This window comes from Trachypithecus francoisi, unplaced genomic scaffold (assembly GCF_009764315.1).
Source record: "Trachypithecus francoisi isolate TF-2019V2 unplaced genomic scaffold, Tfra_2.0 Lachesis_group7, whole genome shotgun sequence".
Taxonomy (NCBI): Eukaryota; Metazoa; Chordata; class Mammalia; order Primates; family Cercopithecidae; genus Trachypithecus; species Trachypithecus francoisi.
The window spans coordinates 99087689-99106493 of record NW_022681472.1 but is presented as its reverse complement, the minus strand read 5'-3'; the positions used below and the strand labels follow the sequence as shown (position 1 = coordinate 99106493).

The window sequence follows — 18805 nt, the reverse complement described above, 5'->3', positions numbered from 1 at the left end:
TGCGTGCTGGGCGTGGCTCCCAGGTTCCGAGCTCCTGCTTTGCTCTCTCTCTCCCTGTCCGTCTGTCTCCGTCGCCTGTCTGCGGGAAGCGGGGAGGACGCCTGGGCCTCCTTCCCCAGGCTGGTGAGCACAGTGGGGCCGGCTGCGATCGCTGCCCGAGTGCCCTGGGCGGGTGCACGCTGTCTCCTCCGCCGGGCTGGGGCCTCTGTCTTCCCCGACCCCTGCTCCGCGCTGTCTTAGTGAACTGTGCCGGTGCGTGCCCTGTGAGCGCTGGTGCCTGCCCGTGTTCACACTCTCTGCTTCTCTTCTTCTCTCTGCTGTGGCCACAGAGGCTGGCTGAGCAGCAGCGGGCAGAGGAACGGGAGCGGCTGGCCGAGGTGGAGGCTGCGCTGGAGAAGCAGCGGCAGCTGGCCGAGGCGCACGCCCAGGCAAAGGCACAGGCGGAGCGGGAGGCGAAGGAGCTGCAGCAGCGCATGCAGGAGGAGGTGGTGCGGCGGGAGGAGGCGGCAGTGGATGCGCAGCAGCAGAAGCGCAGCATCCAGGAGGAGCTGCAGCAGCTGCGGCAGAGCTCGGAGGCAGAGATCCAGGCCAAGGCCCGGCAGGCAGAGGCAGCGGAGCGCAGCCGGCTGCGCATTGAGGAGGAGATCCGTGTGGTGCGCCTGCAGCTGGAGGCCACTGAGCGCCAGCGTGGCGGGGCCGAGGGGGAGCTGCAGGCCCTGCGTGCACGGGCGGAGGAGGCGGAGGCACAAAAGCGGCAGGCACAGGAGGAGGCCGAGCGCTTGCGGAGGCAGGTGCAGGACGAGAGCCAGCGTAAGCGGCAAGCGGAGGCGGAGCTGGCCCTGCGCGTGAAGGCCGAGGCCGAAGCAGCGCGCGAGAAGCAGCGGGCCCTGCAGGCCCTGGAGGAGCTGCGGCTGCAGGCGGAGGAGGCGGAGCGGCGGCTGCGGCAGGCCGAGGTGGAGCGGGCACGGCAGGTGCAGGTGGCCCTGGAGACGGCACAGCGCAGTGCAGAGGTGGAGCTGCAGAGCAAACGCGCCTCCTTCGCAGAGAAGACGGCTCAGCTGGAGCGCTCCCTGCAGGAGGAACACGTGGCGGTGGCGCAGCTGCGGGAGGAGGCTGAGCGGCGGGCACAGCAGCAGGCTGAGGCCGAGCGCGCGCGTGAGGAGGCAGAGCGGGAGCTGGAGCGCTGGCAGCTCAAGGCCAACGAGGCGCTACGGCTGCGGCTGCAGGCGGAGGAGGTGGCGCAGCAGAAGAGCCTGGCGCAGGCTGAGGCCGAGAAGCAGAAGGAGGAGGCGGAGCGCGAGGCACGGCGGCGCGGCAAGGCGGAGGAGCAGGCCGTGCGGCAGCGGGAGCTGGCTGAACAAGAGCTGGAGAAGCAGCGGCAGCTGGCGGAAGGCACCGCGCAGCAGCGCCTGGCTGCAGAGCAGGAGTTGATCCGGCTGCGGGCCGAGACGGAGCAGGGGGAGCAGCAGCGGCAGCTGCTGGAGGAGGAGCTGGCCCGGCTACAGCGTGAGGCGGCTGCGGCCACGCAGAAACGCCAGGAGCTGGAAGCCGAGCTGGCCAAGGTGCGGGCCGAAATGGAGGTGCTGCTGGCCAGCAAGGCCAGGGCCGAGGAGGAGTCACGTTCCACCAGCGAGAAGTCCAAGCAGAGGTTGGAGGCCGAGGCCGGCCGGTTCCGCGAGCTGGCCGAGGAGGCCGCCCGCCTGCGTGCCCTGGCGGAAGAGGCCAAGCGGCAGCGGCAGCTGGCCGAGGAAGACGCAGCACGGCAGCGGGCCGAGGCAGAGCGGGTGCTCGCGGAGAAGCTGGCCGCCATCAGCGAGGCCACGCGGCTCAAGACGGAGGCAGAGATCGCGCTCAAGGAGAAGGAGGCAGAGAATGAGCGCCTGCGGCGGCTGGCGGAGGACGAGGCCTTCCAGCGGCGGCGGCTGGAGGAGCAGGCGGCGCAACACAAGGCTGACATTGAGGAGCGCCTGGCCCAGCTGCGCAAGGCGTCGGACAGCGAGCTGGAGCGGCAGAAGGGGCTGGTGGAGGACACGCTGCGGCAGCGGCGGCAGGTGGAGGAGGAGATCCTGGCGCTGAAGGCGAGCTTCGAGAAGGCGGCTGCTGGCAAGGCGGAGCTGGAGCTGGAGCTGGGGCGTATCCGCAGCAATGCGGAGGACACACTGCGCAGCAAGGAGCAGGCCGAGCTGGAGGCTGCCAGGCAGCGGCAGCTGGCGGCAGAGGAGGAGCAGCGGCGCCGTGAGGCTGAAGAACGCGTGCAGAAGAGCCTGGCGGCCGAAGAAGAGGCCGCGCGGCAGCGGAAGGCGGCGCTGGAGGAAGTTGAGCGACTGAAAGCCAAGGTGGAGGAGGCGCGGCGCCTGCGGGAGCGAGCAGAGCAGGAGTCGGCGCGGCAGCTGCAGCTGGCCCAGGAGGCTGCCCAGAAGCGGCTGCAGGCAGAAGAGAAGGCACACGCCTTCGCGGTGCAGCAGAAGGAGCAGGAGCTGCAGCAGACGCTGCAGCAGGAGCAGAGCGTGCTGGACCGGCTACGCAGCGAGGCAGAGGCCGCCCGGCGGGCGGCTGAGGAGGCGGAGGAGGCCCGGGTGCAGGCGGAGCGTGAGGCGGCACAGTCCCGGCGGCAGGTGGAAGAGGCCGAGCGGCTGAAGCAGTCGGCAGAGGAGCAGGCACAGGCCCGGGCTCAGGCGCAGGCGGCTGCAGAGAAGCTTCGCAAGGAAGCCGAGCAAGAGGCAGCGCGACGGGCACAGGCAGAGCAGGCGGCTCTGCGGCAGAAGCAGGCAGCTGACGCAGAGATGGAGAAACATAAGAAGTTCGCCGAACAGACGCTGCGGCAGAAGGCGCAGGTGGAGCAGGAGTTGACCACACTGCGGCTGCAGCTGGAGGAGACCGACCACCAGAAGAACCTGCTGGACGAGGAGCTGCAGCGGCTGAAGGCGGAGGCCACGGAGGCCGCACGCCAGCGTAGCCAGGTGGAGGAGGAGCTCTTCTCAGTGCGCGTGCAAATGGAGGAGCTGAGCAAGCTCAAGGCGCGCATCGAGGCCGAGAACCGTACACTCATCTTGCGCGACAAGGACAATACGCAGCGCTTCCTGCAGGAGGAGGCTGAGAAAATGAAGCAGGTGGCGGAGGAGGCCGCGCGGTTGAGCGTGGCAGCCCAGGAGGCTGCGCGGCTACGGCAGCTGGCAGAGGAGGACCTGGCACAGCAGCGAGCCTTGGCAGAGAAAATGCTCAAGGAGAAGATGCAGGCGGTGCAGGAGGCTACACGACTTAAGGCTGAGGCAGAGCTGCTGCAGCAGCAGAAGGAGCTTGCACAGGAGCAGGCGCGGCGGCTGCAGGAGGACAAGGAGCAGATGGCGCAGCAGCTGGCGGAGGAGACGCAGGGCTTCCAGCGGACACTGGAGGCCGAGCGGCAGCGGCAGCTGGAGATGAGCGCTGAGGCTGAGCGCCTCAAGTTGCGTATGGCTGAGATGAGCCGGGCCCAGGCCCGCGCTGAGGAGGACGCCCAGCGCTTCCGGAAGCAGGCGGAGGAGATCGGTGAGAAGCTGCACCGCACAGAGCTTGCCACGCAGGAGAAGGTGACGCTGGTGCAGACACTGGAGATCCAGCGACAGCAGAGTGACCACGATGCCGAGCGCCTGCGGGAGGCCATTGCTGAGCTGGAGCGTGAGAAGGAGAAGCTCCAACAGGAGGCCAAACTGCTGCAGCTCAAGTCTGAGGAGGTATCGCCCCCTCTCCATGCGACGGGCGGGTGGGCCTGGGGATCTGCTTCGGTGGGTGGTGGGTGCTCCTGGGCTGGCGGTCCCTGATCACACCCTCTTCTTCTGCAGATGCAGACGGTGCAGCAGGAGCAATTGCTGCAGGAGACGCAGGCCTTGCAGCAGAGCTTCCTCTCTGAGAAGGACAGCCTGCTACAGCGGGAGCGCTTCATCGAGCAGGAGAAGGCCAAGCTGGAGCAGCTCTTCCAGGACGAGGTGGCCAAGGCACAGAAGCTGCGTGAGGAGCAGCAGCGGCAGCAGCAACAGATGGAGCAGGAACGGCAGCGGCTGGTGGCCAGCATGGAGGAGGCACGGCGGCGGCAGCATGAGGCCGAGGAGGGCGTGCGGCGCAAGCAGGAGGAGCTGCAGCAGCTGGAGCAGCAGCGGCGGCAGCAGGAGGAGCTGCTGGCTGAGGAGAACCAGAGGTTGCGTGAGCAGCTGCAGCGCCTGGAGGAGGAGCACCGGGCCGCACTTGCGCACTCAGAGGAGGTCACTGCCTCTCAGGTGGCCGCCACAAAGACCCTGCCCAACGGCCGGGATGCACTCGATGGCCCTGCGACAGAGGCAGAGCCGGAGCACAGCTTCGATGGCCTGCGGCAGAAGGTGCCAGCCCAGAGGCTGCAGGAGGCCGGCATCCTGAGTGTGGAGGAGCTGCAGCGGCTGGCGCAGGGCCACACCACAGTGGACGAGCTTGCACGGCGGGAAGATGTACACCACTACCTGCAGGGCCACAGCAGTATCGCAGGGCTGTTGCTGAAGCCCACCAATGAGAAGCTGAGTGTTTACACCGCCCTGCAGAGACAGCTGCTGAGCCCTGGCACGGCCCTCATCCTGCTGGAGGCTCAGGCAGCCTCAGGCTTCCTGCTGGACCCGGTGCGGAACCGACAGCTGACTGTCAATGAGGCTGTGAAGGAGGGTGTGGTGGGCCCCGAGCTGCACCACAAGCTACTGTCGGCCGAGCGCGCCGTCACTGGCTACAAGGACCCCTACACCGGGCAGCAGATCTCCCTCTTCCAAGCCATGCAGAAGGACCTCATCGTCCGGGAGCACGGCATCCGCCTGCTAGAGGCCCAGATCGCCACGGGTGGCATCATTGACCCCGTGCACAGCCACCGTGTGCCCGTGGACGTGGCCTACCGGCGCGGCTACTTTGACGAGGAGATGAACCGCGTCCTGGCGGACCCCAGCGACGACACCAAGGGCTTCTTTGACCCCAACACGCACGAGAACCTCACGTACCTGCAGCTGCTGGAGCGCTGCGTGGAGGACCCCGAGACGGGCCTGCGCCTTCTACCACTCACGGATAAGGCTGCCAAGGGCAGGGAGCTGGTCTACACCGACTCCGAGGCCCGGGACGTCTTTGAGAAGGCCACCGTGTCCGCGCCGTTCGGCAAGTTCCAAGGCAAGACAGTGACCATCTGGGAAATCATCAACTCGGAATACTTCACAGCAGAGCAGCGGCGGGACCTGCTGCGGCAGTTCCGCACGGGCCGGATCACGGTGGAGAAGATCATCAAGATCATCATCACGGTGGTGGAGGAGCAGGAGCAGAAGGGCCAGCTCTGCTTCGAGGGCCTGCGCAGCCTGGTGCCAGCCGCCGAGCTGCTGGAGAGCAGGGTCATCGACCGCGAGCTCTACCACCAGCTGCAGCAAGGTGAGCGCTCTGTGCGAGAGGTGGCCGAGGTGGACGCTGTGCGGCGGGCCCTCCGGGGTGCCAACGTCATCGCAGGCGTATGGCTGGAGGAGGCGGGGCAGAAGCTGAGCATCTACGACGCCCTGAAGAAAGACCTGCTGCCGTCTGACGTGGCTGTGGCCCTGTTGGAAGCCCAGGCCGGCACCGGGCACGTCATCGACCCCTCCACCAGCGCCCGGCTGACCGTGGACGAGGCAGTGCGCGCCGGCCTGGTGGGCCCCGAGTTTCATGAGAAGCTGCTGTCAGCCGAGAAGGCTGTGACGGGGTACAGGGACCCCTACACGGGGCAGAGTGTCTCGCTGTTTCAGGCCCTGAAGAAGGGCCTCATTCCCCGGGAGCAGGGCCTGCGCCTGTTGGACGCCCAGCTGTGCACGGGCGGTGTCGTGGACCCCAGCAGGAGCCACCGCGTGCCCCTGGATGTTGGCTGCGCCCGAGGCTTCCTGGACGAGGAGACCAGCAGGGCCCTGTCAGCACCAAGGGCCGACGCCAAGGCCTACTGTGACCCCAGCACAGGGGAGCCGGTCACCTACAGCGAGCTCCAGCAGCGGTGCCGGCCCGACCAGCTGACCGGGCTGAGCCTGCTGCCGCTGTCAGAGAAGGCTGCTCGGGCCCGGCAGGAGGAGCTCTACTCAGAGCTGCAGGCCCGTGAGACCTTTGAGAAGACCCCGGTTGATGTCCCCGTGGGCGGCTTCAAGGGCAGGACGGTGACGGTGTGGGAGCTCATCAGCTCTGAGTACTTCACTGCAGAGCAGCGGCAGGAGCTGTTGCGTCAGTTCCGCACCGGCAAGGTCACCGTAGAGAAAGTCATCAAGATCCTCATCACCATCGTGGAGGAGGTGGAGACCCTGCGGCAGGAGAGGCTGTCCTTCAGCGGCCTCCGTGCCCCTGTGCCAGCCAGCGAGCTCCTGGCTTCCAGGGTCCTCAGCAGTGCCCAGTTTGAGCAGCTCAAGGACGGCAAGACGACGGTCAAGGACCTTTCGGAGCTGGGCTCCGTGCGGACGCTGCTGCAGGGCAGTGGCTGCCTCGCCGGCATCTACCTGGAGGACACCAAGGAGAAGGTGTCCATCTACGAGGCCATGCGCCGGGGCCTGCTGAGACCCAGCACAGCTGCGCTCCTGCTGGAGGCGCAGGCGGCCACTGGCTTCCTGGTGGACCCCGTGCGGAACCAGCGCCTGTATGTCCACGAGGCTGTGAAGGCAGGTGTGGTGGGCCCCGAGCTTCATGAGCAGCTGCTGTCGGCCGAGAAGGCTGTCACCGGCTACAGAGACCCCTACTCAGGCAGTACCATCTCCCTCTTCCAGGCCATGCAGAAGGGTTTGGTCCTCCGGCAGCACGGCATCCGCCTGCTGGAGGCCCAGATCGCCACGGGCGGCATCATCGACCCCGTGCACAGCCACCGCGTGCCCATGGACGTGGCCTACCAGCGCGGCTACTTCAACGAGGAGATGAACCGCGTCTTGGCGGACCCCAGCGACGACACCAAGGGCTTCTTCGACCCCAACACGCACGAGAACCTCACCTATAGGCAGCTGCTGGAGCGCTGCGTGGAGGACCCTGAGACGGGCCTGCGCCTCCTGCCATTGAAAGGGGCGGAGAAGGCTGAGGTGGTGGAGACCACACAGGTGTACACTGAGGAGGAGACACGAAGGGCATTTGAAGAGACGCAGATTGACATTCCTGGCGGCGGCAGCCACGGCGGCTCCACCATGTCCCTGTGGGAGGTGATGCAGTCGGACCTGATCCCTGAGGAGCAGCGGGCCCAGCTGATGGCTGACTTTCAGGCCGGCCGGGTGACCAAGGAACGCATGATCATCATCATCATTGAGATCATTGAGAAGACAGAGATCATCCGCCAGCAGGGTCTGGCCTCCTACGACTACGTGCGCCGCCACCTCACGGCTGAGGACCTCTACGAGGCTCGGATCATCTCCCTCGAGACCTACAACCTGCTCCGGGAGGGCACCAGGAGCCTCCGTGAGGCCCTCGAGGCGGAGTCTGCCTGGCGCTACCTCTATGGCACGGGCTGCGTGGCCGGCATCTACTTGCCCGGCTCCAGGCAGACACTGAGCATCTACCAGGCCCTCAAGAAAGGGCTGCTGAGTGCCGAGGTGGCCCGCCTGCTGCTGGAGGCACAGGCAGCCACGGGCTTCCTGCTGGATCCGGTGAAGGGGCAGCGGCTGACTGTGGATGAGGCTGTGCGGAAGGGCCTGGTGGGGCCTGAGCTGCACGACCGCCTGCTCTCAGCTGAGCGGGCAGTCACCGGCTACCGCGACCCCTACACTGAGCAGACCATCTCGCTCTTCCAGGCCATGAAAAAGGAGCTGATCCCTACTGAGGAGGCCCTGCGGCTGCTGGATGCCCAGCTGGCCACCGGCGGCATCGTGGACCCCCGCCTGGGCTTCCACCTTCCGCTGGAGGTGGCTTACCAGCGCGGCTACCTCAACAAGGACACACACGACCAGCTGTCCGAGCCCAGCGAGGTGCGCAGCTATGTGGACCCGTCCACCGACGAGCGCCTCAGCTACACGCAGCTGCTCAGACGGTGTCGCCGTGACGATGGCACTGGCCAGCTGCTCCTGCCGCTGTCGGACGCTCGCAAGCTGACCTTCCGTGGCCTGCGGAAGCAGATCACCGTGGAGGAGCTGGTGCGCTCACAGGTCATGGACGAGGCCACGGCGCTGCAGCTGCGGGAGGGCCTGACCTCTATCGAGGAGGTCACCAAGAACTTACAGAAGTTCCTGGAAGGCACCAGCTGCATCGCTGGCGTCTTCGTGGATGCCACCAAGGAACGGCTCTCGGTGTACCAGGCCATGAAGAAGGGCATCATCCGCCCCGGCACGGCCTTTGAGCTCCTAGAGGCGCAGGCGGCCACCGGGTACGTCATCGACCCCATCAAGGGACTGAAGCTGACGGTGGAGGAGGCTGTGCGTATGGGCATTGTGGGCCCCGAGTTCAAAGACAAGCTGCTGTCGGCTGAGCGAGCCGTCACGGGTATAAGGACCCCTACTCTGGGAAGCTCATCTCCCTCTTCCAGGCCATGAAGAAGGGCCTGATCCTGAAGGACCACGGCATCCGCCTGCTGGAGGCCCAGATCGCCACGGGCGGCATCATCGACCCGAGGAGAGCCACCGGCTGCCCGTGGAGGTGGCCTACAAGCGTGGCCTCTTCGACGAGGAGATGAATGAGATCCTGACCGACCCCTCGGACGACACCAAGGGCTTCTTTGACCCCAACACGGAGGAGAACCTCACCTACCTGCAGCTGATGGAGCGTTGTATCACCGACCCCCAGACGGGCCTGTGCCTCCTGCCGCTGAAGGAGAAGAAGCGGGAGCGGAAGACGTCCTCCAAGTCCTCCGTGCGCAAGCGCCGAGTGGTCATCGTGGACCCCGAGACGGGCAAGGAGATGTCCGTGTACGAGGCCTACCGCAAGGGCCTCATTGACCACCAGACGTATCTGGAGCTGTCTGAGCAGGAGTGTGAGTGGGAGGAGATCACCATCTCCTCCTCGGACGGCGTGGTTAAGTCCATGATCATCGACCGCCGCTCCGGCCGCCAGTACGACATTGATGACGCCATTGCCAAGAACCTCATCGACCGCTCGGCACTGGACCAGTACCGCGCTGGCACGCTTTCCATCACTGAGTTCGCCGACATGCTCTCGGGCAATGCCAGCGGCTTCCGGTCCCGTTCCTCCTCCGTGGGATCCTCCTCCTCCTACCCCATCAGCCCCGCCGTCTCCAGGACCCAGCTGGCCTCCTGGTCAGACCCCACTGAGGAGACGGGCCCCGTGGCTGGCATCCTGGACACGGAGACGCTGGAGAAGGTGTCCATCACCGAGGCCATGCACCGCAACCTGGTGGATAACATCACAGGGCAGCGACTGCTGGAGGCGCAGGCCTGCACTGGGGGCATTATCGACCCCAGCACCGGTGAGCGCTTCCCTGTCACCGACGCTGTCAACAAGGGCCTGGTGGACAAGATCATGGTGGACCGCATCAACCTGGCCCAGAAGGCCTTCTGCGGCTTTGAGGACCCACGCACCAAGACCAAGATGTCGGCCGCCCAGGCCCTGAAGAAGGGCTGGCTCTACTACGAGGCCGGCCAGCGCTTCCTGGAGGTGCAGTACCTGACCGGTGGCCTGATTGAGCCCGACACGCCGGGCCGCGTGCCCTTGGACGAGGCCCTGCAGCGTGGCACGGTGGATACCCGCACTGCACAGAAGCTGCGTGACGTGGGCGCCTACTCCAAGTACCTCACCTGCCCTAAGACCAAGCTCAAGATTTCCTACAAGGACGCGCTGGACCGCAGCATGGTGGAGGAGGGCACGGGGCTGCGGCTGCTGGAGGCTGCCGCGCAGTCCAGCAAAGGCTACTACAGCCCCTACAGCGTCAGCGGCTCCGGCTCCACCACAGGCTCCCGCACTGGCTCCCGCACCGGCTCCCGGGCCGGCTCCCGCCGTGGCAGCTTTGACGCCACTGGCTCTGGCTTCTCCATGACCTTCTCTTCGTCCTCCTACTCCTCCTCGGGCTACGGCCGCCGCTACGCCTCAGGGTCCTCGGCCTCTGTGGGGGGCCCTGAGTCTGCCGTGGCCTGAGCCTGCCTGCGCCCACCCTGCTCTGCATGCGGCCCAGCCCGGCTCCTACCGAGGCGCTGGGGCCGTTTTCAATGCTTAAAGGTGTCTTCCTCCTAAGTGGTGCCTAAAGTTTAACCAAAAAGACTAGACTAATATATTAATATATATCTGCTGTCCAGACAGCCTGTATCTTGGGGGACAGGGCTGGCCCAGCCCTGCTGGCCGCCTCACCCCCTCGGGTCTCCCCACTCCCTTCTACCTGCCACTCACACAGCCAGGTGCCTTGGAGGGTCCCACGCTGGGCCCCAGCTCACCCTCCTGTCCCCAGGGTTGCCCGCCTGCCCGTCCTAGCTGCACAGGGCAGCTGGGCTCAGCCCCGTCAGTAGAGGGCCCTCAGCCTCTCAGGGCTGGAGCCCTGGGCCGGCGTTTCTGCCCTGGTGTTTCTAGCACTGGCCTGCACGGTAGGCCTTGCTGGGGACGGGGAGCCCCAGTCAGCCTCTCTCCCAGTCTACCCAGAGAAGCCCCTTCCCCATGGGAAGACGAGGCCCTCGGGCCCAGCCCCCACAGTGCTGTCTGATCTGTGCTTTCCAGCTCACCCCCGCACTCACTCCTGAGACGTTTGGCCTCCGGCGTCAGCCTCCAGCCTCTGTTCCCTAGTAAGTGCCTTCCATGTCGGCCTCTAACCCCAGGCCCTGAGGACCCAGACCCGGTGGGGAGACGGACGTTCCAGCTGGCATGGCTGGGAGCTGCAGACCTGTCCTCCTGGTGGGTCCAGGGGCCCCTTCAGCTTGTGGACCCCACCCTGGGGTGCCGCCTGTCCGTCTGTCTCCCAGGGAGCCCCAGCCCTCTTTGGGCCCAGGGACGCCGGCCAGGCTCTGTGCTGACCCTCCTGTTCCACCCAGCCCTGGCCTCAGCAGCGACCACCCCTGCCTCCACCTTCCGAGCTTTGCATGTTCCACTAACCCTGGGCGGGTGGCAGGTGGAGGTGTCAGGCTGCTGACGCCTCTGCAAGGGCAGAACACTAACCTGACCGTGGGCGGGGCCTTGCGGCATCCGCCCCCAATAAAAGCAATTCCAACCTTCCTGGGCCGCCTCCTCTGTGTTTTTGTCTTGGGGTCAGGTGTGTGTCAGGGACAGGGTGGACATGGCAGCCCTGGGGGCCAGGCTCTGAGCTCAGCCACTATGGCCTGCCAGGGACAGACATCTGTGTGCAACAGAGACCAGGTACCAGCAGGAGGGCGGCCGAGAGACCCTGGGTAGAGGGTGCAGTGTAGGGCAGGGTGGTGGCCACACTGAGACCGGGCCTGCTGGGGCCTGCTGCTGGTCAGGTGCTGACCGGTCCCCCAGCCCCACCCCTGCACTAGGAGGGGCTGTTTCTCGTCTGAGGCAGGGTCTAGCATGCTCCCATATCAGTCACTGGCTGTGGCCCCCTGGCCTCTGGGGAGGGTGCTACATGGCCCCGGGTCAGTTGGTTCCTGCTGGCCGGGCAGCCCTCCAGAGGAGAGGCCACAGGCAGTGGGCCAGTGTGAGGGCCTCCACGACAGTCCGCCACGCAGGCAGTGGGCCAGTGTGAGGGCCTCCACGACAGTCCACCATGCCTCTCGGCCCCATGCCCATCACGCTCCAGGTATTCCACCTGGATGGGCTTCTCCAGGCTTCCAATTGTTGGCAGTTTCTGGGAAGACTTAGGGGAGGAGGGAAGTGGGGCCAACCCCAGCCTGCAGCAGCCGCTGGCCCAGGCTCAGCCGATACTCCTGGTTTTTTTTTTTTCAGGCAATCTTGCTCTGTCACCCGGGCTACAGTGCGGTGTTGTGATCTCGGCTCACTGCAGCCTCCTCCTCCTGTGTTCAAATGATTCTACTGCCTCAGCCTCCCAAGTAGCTGGGACTACAGGTGTGCGCCCAGCTAATTTTTGTATTTATAGTAGAGATGGGGTTTCACCATGTGGGCCAGGCTGGTCTCAAACTCCTGGCCTCAAGTGATCCTCCCTGCCTGGGCCTCCCAAAGTGCTGGGATTACAGGCGTGAGCCACCGTGCCCAGCCTTCACCTCTCTTCTGCTGGTGGGACCCAGGCCCTCGCCCTGAAGTCCGAGTCCTGGTCTTCTCGCTCTTGCAGGGCTCTATCCTCCCCGCCCCAGCCCAGTGGTGGGTGCTCTGCTTGCTGGTCCACTGGAACAGGAGCGGCCCCAGCCAGGTGACCCACAGCCATCGAGCGGGGCAGCGCCTCACTCGGTCCCAGGTAGCTGGGTGTTAGGACCTCTGAGCGCTCACAGCTTAGAGTTACAGGGAAGGGAAGCACATGTCAGTGGGTCACTGGGAGCTGGTGAGTGGGCGGCCACTCCTGCCACTCCCCCTTGGTCCCCAGACCCATGCGGTCCTCTGGGGCCACTGAGGACAGTCCCAGAGGCGTGGTGTCAGGACAGTGGCAGCAGCTCTTTCCAAGAAGCTCACCGACGCTGAGTTCTGCGGCGCCTGTGCTCCCACTCCCTCTGCACCCCTTTGCCGGAAGCAGTCGGGCCCTGGGGCCATTACACAGGAGCCGGTCTCCCAGGGCAGACGCAGAGGCACTGTGGGCTGGAAAGTCGGGTCCGTGCCTGGAATACCAGCTGTTTTTCCAAGGGGAAGGGGCCTCCAGGGCTGAGTTTACCTCCCAGTGACCGGTTGGTCTCTGGCTGGTTTTGTGTCCAGGGTCCCTGGTGGTCTTTATTGCCAGAGGATAGGGTGTGCTGCTGCCGAGAGGAGCTGGGCTTGTGGTCGGGTGCTCGGCTCCGTCTGCTCCTCCATTGCTCCAGGCGGGAGCCGTGTGGGCACACCCACACTGCTTCGCCGGCCGTGTCATTGGCTTGTGGGTGGCTTGGTGTCTGCTCTGCAGCCGGTGCCCCTGGTGAACACCCACAAGTCCCCACACCGGTGTCCACCCGGCAGTTCCATTCCCCAGTCTGTCTTCCAGCCTTGCCCTTCTCAGGCCCTGACCGTCCAGCCGAGCCCTTCCCCAGCCCTGTCCACGTGTGTCCTTACTGTGAGCTGCTCTTCTCTCCTCATGAGAGGCCAGGGATTGCCCCCACCCCTGACTCCAGGGCCAGCCCGAGTGGAGTGGTCCGACCACCACGAACCCAACCGCCATGAGGCAGGCCGGGCTTGACCCCCATGCAGTCACAGGGACCCCCAAGGCTGTGGCCTGACCAGCAGGCAAGCTGGAAGCTGGGCCACCTGCCCGTGCAGCCCTCTGGCTCTCATGGCCGGTGCCCGGCTGTGCACTGCTCCTTACCCTGATCCTCACTGTGCCACTGACCTTACACCATCCCCAGAAACTTCTCTGAACAGTCTGCAGTTCTCTGTTGCAGTCGGGACCTCCTTGCTACAACACTTAGGGCCTGTGCTGCAGCTCTTTTGAGCCTTGCCGGAGACCCCTTGACGCATCCTTCCCCACCTGCGGCAGGTACTCCCCGTGCAAGAGCTCTGTGAGCTCGCGGGACCTGAGTGGCAGGACTTCGTTCCACAGCCTCACCAACTGCGCTTTCCCTTCCTTTTCCTGGGCCCCACTCAAAACGAGAAGCCTCTGTGCCAACCGATAGAGATCCACATCTGGTATCGTGCCGTGTGTGGTATTGTGCCGTGTCTAGTATCGTGCCGTGTCTGGCATCATCGTGCTGTGTCCAGAACCCAGAGGCCTGCCATCTGCCAGCTTTTTCCTGGTGGTAGGAAATGCAAGGCTCGAAGCTTGTTCTTGACCTTGAACAGGACGTCCTAACATGCCCAGATCTCTGGACTCCTAAAACCTTCATGACGTGACCAGTCCCCGAATCTTGGCTCAGCCTCTCTCCTGCCCTGGAGTGCCCGTGTCCTAACAGGACGTTCAGAACGCCCGCCACTTCCCGCTTGCCAGGCCAGGTGGGTGCGATGCTGTCAGTAAGCGGACTTGTGTTTGTGCTTTGGTCAGTTGTCTGTGTGTCTGCATGTCTGTGCGCCGCTGTCCACCCCGTGTGAGTGGGAACTGCCCTGACCTCTTCCTGGTGCAGTGGACAGCCCTTTGCCCAGCCAGGAGCCACAGAACACCATGTGAGGCTGTAAGTCTGCTCCAGGAAAGACCACAGACAGCACAGCGGCTGGAGTCGGCGCTGCCGGGGGATGCTGTGGCTCAGCCGCCATCCACCACAGTCCACCCAGCTCTTGTAGGGACCTGACCAGCAAATTAAGTGGGAAGATGGTGGCCATCACCCCTGTACCCTTTAGCTATCGGAGGTGTTGCTGACACTGCTGTTTTGACCAGGACGTCGTACTGTTTTATTTCCTTGGCTGGAGCTAGGGCCACTTTCTAAGGCTTCCATTTGGTCTTTCCTACTACATTGATTTTTACTCCATGGGCCAAAAAGCCCACGTGAGGATTTGCCCGCTGTTGAGCACGCCAGTTCCAATTGCACCGTCCTGGGCTGGGGAATGATGGGCTGAGGCCTGGGCCAGGACTCCATGTCCTTCCTGACCCCATATTCCCTACCCAGATGAGAGCCTCTGAGGGTGCTTTGCACCCCAGGTGTCAGCGTCCACTCAGACCCTGATCTGGGCGTCTTCCTCTCCCCAGGGCACAGTCGTCCAGATAAGCATCTTTGGGTCCCTGGGTGAGGGGCTGGGGGTCACTGCTGTCCACACTTGGAGGCGTGAGGCCTTTCACAAGGGGCCCTGGCCCCTCTTTCCATTTATGGGCTCTGGCTCTGAGAACTGGCTGACATAAGGAAACAAAGCAAGCAGTTGTGTTTTCCATCAGAGCAGTGGGCCTGGACTCACTCACTCGTTTTACAATTCGTGGGTGCTGTGTGCTAAGCCAGTGGTCCTCTGAGTGTGCCTCGGGACCACCTGGGAGCTTGTGAGGGGCAGAGCCTTGGCCCTGGCCCAGACCAACTGAGTCAGAAATCCTGGGCCTGGGGCTCAGCCAGCTGTGCTTTAAGGAGCCCTCCAGGGGCTGCCGTGTGCCTGAGTGTGAGAACCAGTGTACTGAGCAGCCCCTCACAGGCTGCCCATCTGTGTCTCCTGTCAGGACGCGGCGCTCCATGAGCCAGCTTCATGGGCCCCCATGGTCAGGGTCTTCTGGCCGCTGCCCCCACCTTCCCTCCCACTGCCAGCATGTCTCAACAGGTGGGAGCTCCAGCGGTTGCGCTGCCATGGATGCCAGGCTGACAGCATCACCCGGCAGTCGGTGGTGTTCTGAGCAACTGTGGCATCTGTGCCCCAGGACCACGTCTGTGTCCCCTGTCCCAGGCAGACTCCCCAAGGCGGTGCCTCAGCTGCACATGATTTCTGCAGTTTCTGGAGAACTCTCGGGAAAGGGGTGCAACAAGTGGGGAGGGCAAGGAGCTGGCAAAGGGTGCTGGAGCCATAGCCCTGCCCCACGGACATCTGAGAGGCAGGGGCACAGCTCAGAGGCTCTCGCTCCTGCCCAGACATGGGTCTGAGCTGCCTGTGGGGTGGCACATGGTCCTCAGGCATCTCTGAATGAGCAGCTCTTGTCAGCCAAGGGCAGCGTTCTGGAGGAGGGCACAGGTGAGCGTCTGCAGCAGCTGGGGGGGGCACACAGACCCCCAGGGGGATCTTGGAGGACCGGCCCCGGCAGCTGCCTTCACGGTGGCAGCTCCTCAGCAGCAGTGCAGACGGACCAAGAGATCCTGAAAACTCCTCCGCGTAAATCCAGGTAAAAGTTAAATAGCTTCTCAGGTGCATTCCTGACGTTACCACAAAGACAAGGAAACCCCCAGGCTGAAAGATAAAGGGGGGCCTCAGTGCAGCGACTGAGCTGACACTTCCCAAGGAATTTGCTGATCCTGGAAACCCGAAGCCTAGGATTTTAAAGGTCCTCAGGAACAGGAGGCGGGGATGCGGGCCGTACAGGCAGAGGCCTCTGTGGCATCCGGATCCTCAAAGGGCTGCACCCAGCAAGAACGTGGGTTCTCCAGTGATCCAGCCACAGAAGGGAAACGCTGGATCCTGCCTGGGCTCTGGCAGTAAAGTGTTTCCACCGAGCTTTACAAATTCAGGCCATCCCCCTGTAGGGTCTGAAGAATGCTGTGTGGAGGAGTTACATCACCATGGCCCCAGGTTGGTTGTTGCCTGGTACCTGGCATGAGCCAATATAATCTTATCTGGAGGTCTTGCCCCCAACCAAGGCTTCCCAGGCTTCAGATAAAAGCCCTTGGGCTTTCCAATATGGTACAGTCAAAAGTTATAAGACGCATGGAAACAAGCATCATGAACAAGGGCAGAACTGGAACCTGAAGGATGTAGGATACTGGAATATTCAATAAAGAATACATAGTAAGTATGTTTAAAATGTTTATGACACAACAAATTTATAATGTGAAAAGTAAAATTCTAGCTAAAAAGAGCGAGAATATTTTAAAGACATTTGATAGAATTTCTAATAATACTAATAATATTTAAAACTCAAATGGGCTAGTTAAACAGCAGACTAGTCATAGTTGAAGAATTGCTGAATTAAAGGGTAGAGCTAAATAAATTACTCAGAATTCATCCCAGAGATGGGAAGTATGAAAGAGGTTAGGAGGCAGAACAGAAAATATCTAGCATCAGTCTAACTGGAGTTCTGTAAGAAGATCCTGGAATAAGATGAGCACGTTTTGAAGAAATAGCAGCTGATAATTGTTTTCCAAATAGATTAAAAACGTGAACCACTTATCCAACAGGCATGGTAAAACCCAGGTATGGCAAATAAAGCATCCACATCAAAACACATTGTAGTGAAATTGCAGAAAACCGAAAACCAAAAAAGAAAAAAGGTTTGAAAGCAGCTAGAGAGAAAAGACAGATTCCCTACCAAAGGATAATGGACACAACTCATTAGCAAAAGCGGAAGCCTCTTAATGTGTGTTCCGTGAACTAGGAGCGAGGGCCTCACCCTTGAACTTCTGAAATGAAGACTCTCGAGACCCAGCGCAGACCCACTGTGGAGACAGAAGTGACTCCATGTTAGGTTCTAATCTACTGTGCAGACTTCTGATGAGCCGCAGTCCCGGGAATGCCCCCTGATTCCTGCCGTATCTACTGTCCTTAGTGTAAGAACATGCACTGGCTATGAATCCTGCCTTTCCATCAAAGCAGCCTTGGTGTTATAACACAGATTACAGGCAATGATGCATTCTTGCCTGTGAGTAGCACGCAGACCCATTCCCTACAGAAGCTGAGCCCTGGGTCTGGGGAGCAATGGTGCAGAGCTGCACCTGTTCCACCCACGGCCACATACTCCTGGCGGCAGGTTCCCCGGCACAGCGCCCTCTCCTGACAAACTGAATCGGTCTCATTCTTTGGTTTCTCAGCTCCATCCTCACTTGGGGGTCACTTTGCATAAGTGACCCTTTCATGGAAAACCCACTGATAGAACCTGCATTTTTTATTTTTATTTTTAGATGAATCTCCCTCTGTTATCCAGGCTGGAGTGCTCTGGCACGATCTCAGCTCACTGCAACCTCCCCGTCCCGGGTTCAAGCAATTCTTGTGCTTCAGCCTGCCGAGTAGCTGGGATTACAGGTGCATGCCACCAGGTCCGAATAATTTTTGTATTTTTAGTAGAGATGGGGTTTCACCATGTTGGCCATGCTGCTCTCGAACTCCTGACCTCAGGTGAACTGCCTCGGCCTCCCAAAGTGCTGGGATTACAGGCCTGAGCCACCATATCCGTCCAGAACCTGCATTTTTTTTTAAGAGATGGGATCTTCCTCTGTCATCCAGGCTAGAGTACAGGGGGCCATCATGGCTTACTGCAAACTCAATGTCCCATTTAAGGAAAAACAATAACAATTCTGTAAAAACGCTTCCAAAAAATTGAAGAAGAGAGAACATCCTCAACCGGATAAAGGGCATCTATGAAAACGCTACAGCTAACATCATATTTAGTGATGAAAACCAAATGCTTTTCCTTAAGATCAGGAAAAAGGGCAACATTGTATTGAAGCTTCTAGCCAGTGGCAAAAAAAAAAAAAAAAAGATAGATAAATAATAAATGAACAAACAAATGGCATCCATATTGAAAAGGAAGAAGTAAAACTATCCTTATTTGCCATTGACATGATAACCCATGTAGAAAATGTGATAGAATCCACAGAAAAGCAACTAGAACTATTGAGTTTAGCAAGACTGTGGGAAACAAGATCAAGATATAAAAATCAGCTGTACTTTTATATTCTAATAATGGACAATTATAAAGTGAAATTCAAAACATCACTTAAAATCACATCAAAAATATGAAATATGATAATTCTGATCAGATGTGCAAGACCTGAACACTGAACATGACCGAACATCGATGAGAGAAAATTTTTTTTTTTTTTTTTTTTTTTTTTTTTTTTTTTTGAGGCGGAGTCTCGCTCTGTCGCCCGAGCTGGAGTGCAGTGGCCGGATCTCAGCTCACTGCAAGCTCCGCCTCCTGGGTTTACGCCATTCTCCTGCCTCAGCCTCCCGAGTAGCTGGGACTACAGGCGCCCGCCACCTCGCCCAGCTAGTTTTTGTATTTTTAGTAGAGACGGGGTTTCACCGTGTTAGCCAGGATGGTCTCGATCTCCTGACCTCGTGATCCACCCGTCTCGGCCTCCCAAAGTGCTGGGATTACAGGCTTGAGCCACCGCGCCCGGCCGATGAGAGAAATTTAACCCCTAAATCCATGTGGAGAGAGACCTTGTCCATGCCCTGGGAGACGCGACTTTGCTGAGATACAGCCTCGAACTGGAACTGCAGGTCAGTGCAACCCAACCTGAATTCCAGTAGGGTTTTTTGTGTGGAAATTGACAAG

General features: G+C 61.5%; 1 protein-coding gene across 1 annotated transcript in view; it reads left to right on the top strand.

Moving 5' to 3' along the window:
* Positions 1–10035, top strand: part of PLEC (plectin) — a 34242-nt gene extending 24207 nt beyond the window's left edge. The window contains 4 exon segments of the mRNA XM_033203235.1: positions 330–3710; positions 3819–8424; positions 8427–8555; positions 8558–10035. Of these exon segments, the coding sequence (XP_033059126.1) occupies positions 330–3710; positions 3819–8424; positions 8427–8555; positions 8558–10035 (9594 nt within the window).
* Positions 10036–18805: the final 8770 nt, after the last annotated feature.